The following is a 5,819-nucleotide window of genomic DNA, read 5'->3' as shown; positions in this document are numbered from 1 at the left end:
CTAGTGTGTTTACTGTATATAAATATCATCATTTTTTATGTGATTAGAAATATAATGCCAACATGAGGAACCATTATGTTCTTTCTATACCTCTCAACATGTGATTCTATTTATAGAAAAAAGTGTACAGTGCAGGTTTCAGTCAACATGTGTATATGTTTCCTAATAAGGACATGCAATGTGACTTGTCTGGCCAATCAACTGCAGCCTTCTCTCTAAAGAGAGGAGAAGTATAGAGATTCTTTCCATTCAACACAGCGATTTGAACACAATGACATCTCCGAACCTTGTTCTGTATCTGGCATTTCTGTTCTTGGGGAAAATGGGTGAGTGGTGTTTTGCAACAAGAACTTGTACAAATGTTGTACATATTTCTTAATGTGCCAGTTTTTCTGAATTTTGTCACTTTAAATGTATTTTTAATTTGCTTTGTCTTTTATTTCACATCAGCTCAAGCAACTAATGAGAAATCTTCCTCATCTCAACAAGAAAGCAGTTTTATATCTGCTAATGTTGGTGAAAGTTTGACTTTACAATGTTTCTATGAAGATGCTGCTGCAACAAGGGTTTACTGGTATAAGCAAACTGTTGGAAAGAAACCAAGGCTCATGTCCACCCTATACGTGTTTAATAGAAATGGCACTTTTCATGATGAATTTAAGAACAATCGCTTCAAACTAGATACTACAAATGGTAAAAATCACTTGACAATCACACATTTGGACATTTCAGACTCAGCTACTTACTACTGTGTTAGTTGCTATTTAAGTATGTCAGAATTTTTGGTGGGCACTACTCTCAATATAAAGCGTTCAACTTTGGTGCATCAGTCAGCATCTGAGAGCATCCAGCCAGGAGACTCTGTGACTCTGAACTGTACAGTACACACTGGGACCTGTGATGATGGAGAACACAGTGTTTACTGGTTCAAATACTCTGAAGAATCTCATCCAGGACTCATTTACACACATGGAGGGAGGAATGATCAGTGTGAGAGGAACACCAACACACAAACACACACCTGTGTCTACAACTTGCCGATGAAGAGTCTGAATCTTTCTCATGCTGGGACCTACTACTGTGCTGTCGCCTCATGTGGACAGATACTGTTTGGAAACGGGACCAAGCTGGACTTTGAGCGTGAGTAACACATTAGGAGACACTGTCCTATCTGATATACTCTTACTAAAACATGCTGAAAGTTAATTTACTGATTTCTTACTCTCTACAGATGAGGTAGACTCTCTTGTCTTGGTGTATTTCTTGAGTGGAGCTTTGGCATTCACCACCATCCTCAGTGTTTTACTGGCTTTCTCAATGTACAAGATGAACAAGAGAAACAGCTGCCAGTCAGGTACAGACAAATTATATCTTGTTTATGACAGCTCATTCATGGAATTGTTATTATTTTTGAATAAAAGATCATTCTCTTTTTCTTGATCAGAGCGTCAACATGGATTTGCAGCTCCATCCACAGCAGATGCAGAGGTGAATGCAGGTTTAATTAACTGTTTAACCACATTTTTATAGCAATGCAAATAATCATGTTGTAGACATTGTTCATATCATGCTTTCATTCACTATTACACATTTTATTGGCAGGGTTATCAAGATGCAGACAACCTTCAATATGCTGCTGTTAGTGCCAACGCAGCAAACAGATCGAGAAAAGTGAGGAACAACACCAATAGTGAATGTGTGTACGCCAGTGTAAAGATGTAGAACTTACGGATATGGGGACACTTTATTAAGCTATTTTATGGTCTACTGTAGTGTAAGGTAAAGTCTTAGGATATATTTTTGCATTGTGAATATCAGACAAATGTTGTGATCTCTTTGTGCTTTGGTTGGGTTTAGTAATTTGCACTTTCAGGACACTCTGCTCTCTTTGTTGCTTGTCTGTGTGCTTTTTTCTACATGATGTCTGTTACTTTTTCTTTAAAAATAAAATATATATCTTTAAATCATGTTCTTTTTGAGATTATAAAAGTATCTTTTGATTGATTTACACTGTCCAACTACCTACTGTGTGAAGTGATGAAGGGAAAAGTGGTATTACCTATTCTTCCTGAATGAGTTTTAACCTTAGTATGTGCATTTCAATGAATATTTTCTGTCAGTAATGATGAAATAAATGTAAACATAGAACACTTTTTTGTGTTCACATTCACAGCATTAAGTCACTTAAGGCAGTTGAATGATATGAGTGTGTGAGGGTTACAAATATATTGTATTTGCATGGTCAATAGAGTACTATAACCTTTAAGTTTGCATTGGAATTTGTTAACTTTATATTATATTGGAGGTTTTCCTCACAGTAGTTTTGCCTTCTATGTTGACAAACTGTATTTATAAGTCTAAAATAGCCAATAAATGAACTCCAAAATGTCATGAATGTCTTCCCAGGCCATCATATTCTGCATTTCATGTAGCCCCATTATTCTATTAGGGGGATCAAAGTTGTGGTTCTGCTACCAAACTGTCTGCCTTTTTAAAAATAAATCATCAAAAAATCATCATATAATACCTGTAATCACATTATTATATATAAGTAGCCTATATCCATGATCATTTTACTATTTTCAGAAACTGACAAAAACACCTTTTGAGTTGGTTCAGTGGTAGGAAGTGCAGTGATCTGTCCTTTAATGCAGCCGATCTGTGCTGTGCTTTCATTATTATGATAATTCTCTCAATAATCAATCAGGCTAAATGACAGGCACAAGTTTACTTTAAAGTGTGGATTCCAGTAAGGGCTAGTCCTTGATTAAAATTAAAATTCATCAACTTCTCACTTGATTTCTAACCTCAGTAAACGTTTTCAAAATGTGTTTATGGTCTCAATCGCTAGTTTAAAGCCTTCTTCAATGCAGTATGATGTTCATTTGTGAAATTTTGTCCTCCCTGATTTTATACGTCGTGATTGACAGATTGATTGACCAATGTCCTCGAGATCCAGCCCTCGCAACCAATCGCAACCTCCCAGCTCCGCTGTTGGCTCCACCCATGACTCCGCCTCATGCCCATATAAGTAGAATGTGTTCTTTTTTCCCGGCATGCACCTGAAATTTTCAAGATGGCGCTGCGTAGATTCGAAATTATTGGCTTCCGAGCAGCAGTCCACAAACCAATGGGTGACATCACGGATGTTACGTCCATTTCTTTTATACAGTCTGTGGTTCTGTTGCAGTTTTTAGACTTGGCCTTGTGAGTATTGAGAATAGTGACTCTCAGGTTTAACATAGTTAAACAAGGTTTAATTATCCAAATCACATTGTGATGTCTTTCAATTCTTTTTAATTTATATAAACAGTTTGTCCTTGTTTGATTTTGAAGATGGCCTAGTAGCCTTCAACCTACTACCATTTTAGGTTATATCATGTTTTGTGTATATAATTTAGTATCAAATACCAATTCTTGGCATGTTCTTGATGCGTTCTTGGTTTTCATAGCACTGTCAATCTAACTAGTGCAAATGGTTGTTTCCTGACGTTATCCAAAAGGTTAGTAAAGTAGTGTGGACATTCACAAAGTTCTTTTTATTAATATTATTTGTCTGTGAAGCCCTAGAACAATGCTCCCCACTCCTGTAGATTTTGGCATACACATACATTAACCAGACTGTCTTCACAAGGAAAATTATGAAATAAACATAATATTAGTGGCTCAAAAACAATATATGGTCAGATGGCATATATAAAAGTTTCCACATACAGAGGGCGAGGGGTGAATTGAGGTATGAACCAAACTGTGGGCTTTGCCACAACAGGCTGCTTTTCATTTCCTGTTTCTAAACATGAGTATGGACAGTTAAAAAAACACAAAACATCGACAATCGTCCTCTAACCTTAACCCCATGGTTATTATTGTAGTCATGACCATAAAGGCCACATAACCTTAAGGAAGTAGCAGTAACTTTAACCCACTCCGGGTGTTTTTAGTGACTAAATTAATTAGGTATCTCAAGATCTGACAAATGAAGGCAATGTGGAAGTGACTTTCACCTCCATTCTCTCTAATGGTCAACAGAAGCCATTTGGAGCTCCACTGGCTCCAAAGAGAAGACCAACTGTAGGAAGTCTATGAGATAATGACATTACTCTCACTTTATTTATTACTCCAGTAAACATTTTCCAAATGAATCTAAATGGCTAGTTTCAAGTCTTCCTCAACACAGAATGTTGTTCATTTTGTAAATCATGGTCCCATTTACAGTAGAATAGACAATAAAGTAGGGCATTAGGGTGCCTACATTGTAATTGACAAATCAGTACTGCTGCAGTATAGACATAGCTGTCTCTATTTCAGTGTCTTTGCAGTTCATGAAAGTTAATTGTAAGATTTTGGTCAACTAATAAGTCTTGTTCAGCATTGAGTTGTACTGAAAGACTCTCTTAAGGACACGGATGTTCAGTTTTTTTTCCTTTGCATTAGCCTTAGCATCATTATATACTGTATTAGTCAACCATAGACTGTAAATGCACTGAGCTAACCAAGCTAGCACAAGTAGGGCCAGGTCCACCCTTTCATCCTAGTCACATCAGATTAGAACAAGTGAATGGGTATTAATGTAACTTAAAAAAAGAGACAGCGAAAATTCAAAGGATGTGACGAGTTTCCCTATGGCCTATACTCTATTCCATCCACTGTCACCGGCATAATGACACAACGCAACAATATAAGCTGCACATATTAGCCCACCAATTAATGAGATGTCTAGCTGACCCTGTCTGTCGATCACAACACATTTCACAACAAAACACAGCTTCCAAACACTCACAGCCAAAACTTTTGCCTGGTTTCGCAGACAAGGCTTATATCAAGCCAGGAGTAGGCCTAAGTCAAACTAGTAAAGCTAGGTCATTTAAGTGGCTTGCATGAGCGTGGCTTACATTTGTCTTAGTTAGTCCCAGACTGTGGAGTCCTGGAGTAAGCTTAAACGGGAACACCTAGGTCAAGCCTCATTAGCCTAAGTGGTAGCACAGCCTGTTAGCCTATTGGTGCTCATAAAAACCTGGAATGGAATTGAGGACAGCTTTGCTGGTGGGAATTTTGACACTAAACATGGCTGAAGCTAAACGAACACGCTCAAAGAACTATACTGAGTATGGAAAAAATCTACTTAAACAAATTGTGGGAAATCATGCTGTTATTGAAAGTAAAGTCTATAGTGCTGCTATTGAACAAAGGAAGAGGAGTGCTTGGGCTGCCATTTGCAGTATATTCAATGCAAATGAAAATGTAACCACAAGAGCGGTACAGCAACTGCAGGTGAGACATGTCTATTATGATCTGTATATGAAGAGCTCTTTTCCAAAACGCGATAAACGCCAAATTTTAAAAAAATGAGTTTGTCATGCCATTTTGCTGTGTACTGAACCTATTCACTGTTCCACTAGCGTTTCATGCCAAATCGCTATATTTCCTTGTTTAAAATGTACTGCAAGATGCAGTTCCTCTCCAAACCGCGATAAGCGCCAAACCTATTTTTAGCCAGAACGCGATATGTCCTCTCGACCAATCAGCGTTCGGCTGGCGGGAAGTTGAAGCGAGAGAGTTTTGTTTGGTATTGTTTATTATTGTCTTCAAAACGATGGATTTTAACCGTGTTGACAATTTTGATGGTCTGGATGAGCCTGTGAGACAAACCTGGGGGTAGGAAACAAAGACTTAATATAGAAAATCACAAAAAACAACAACAAAAGAAGGCTCGTTACTCCGGTGGGGCTTTAATACCAGCTGTCGGATGTAAACATTCAGCTGCGACTGTTTTTTGTCAGGCCGAAAAGCTGTCGTCGGACGACCTGATGTTAAATTTC

General features: G+C 37.8%; 1 protein-coding gene across 1 annotated transcript; it reads left to right on the top strand.

The window, feature by feature from the left end:
• The first annotated feature begins 271 nt into the window (after window positions 1-271).
• LOC128383422 (uncharacterized) lies at window positions 272-1,722 on the top strand. Its single transcript, XM_053343047.1, has 5 exons — window positions 272-326; window positions 451-1,140; window positions 1,232-1,354; window positions 1,445-1,488; window positions 1,603-1,722. The coding sequence occupies exons 1-5, from the start codon at window positions 272-274 to the stop codon at window positions 1,720-1,722; spliced, it is 1,032 nt and encodes a 343-aa protein (XP_053199022.1).
• The last annotated feature ends 4,097 nt before the right edge of the window (window positions 1,723-5,819 follow it).

The sequence above is a fragment of the Scomber japonicus genome, chromosome 22 (genome assembly GCF_027409825.1).
Source record: "Scomber japonicus isolate fScoJap1 chromosome 22, fScoJap1.pri, whole genome shotgun sequence".
NCBI classification, from domain to species: domain Eukaryota; kingdom Metazoa; phylum Chordata; class Actinopteri; order Scombriformes; family Scombridae; genus Scomber; species Scomber japonicus.
The sequence above is the reverse complement of the archived record's forward strand: the minus strand, read 5'-3'. Positions and strand labels throughout refer to the sequence as shown.

Excerpts from the sequence above, each read along its gene's own strand:
- LOC128383422 (XM_053343047.1), top strand. The coding sequence starts at position 272 with ATGACATCTCCGAACCTTGTTCTGTATCTGGCATTTCTGTTCTTGGGG. Across the intron at positions 327-450 it reads TCTGTTCTTGGGGAAAATGG|CTCAAGCAACTAATGAGAAA; the intron begins GTGAGTGGTGTT and ends ATTTCACATCAG. Across the intron at positions 1,489-1,602 it reads CATCCACAGCAGATGCAGAG|GGTTATCAAGATGCAGACAA; the intron begins GTGAATGCAGGT and ends TTTTATTGGCAG.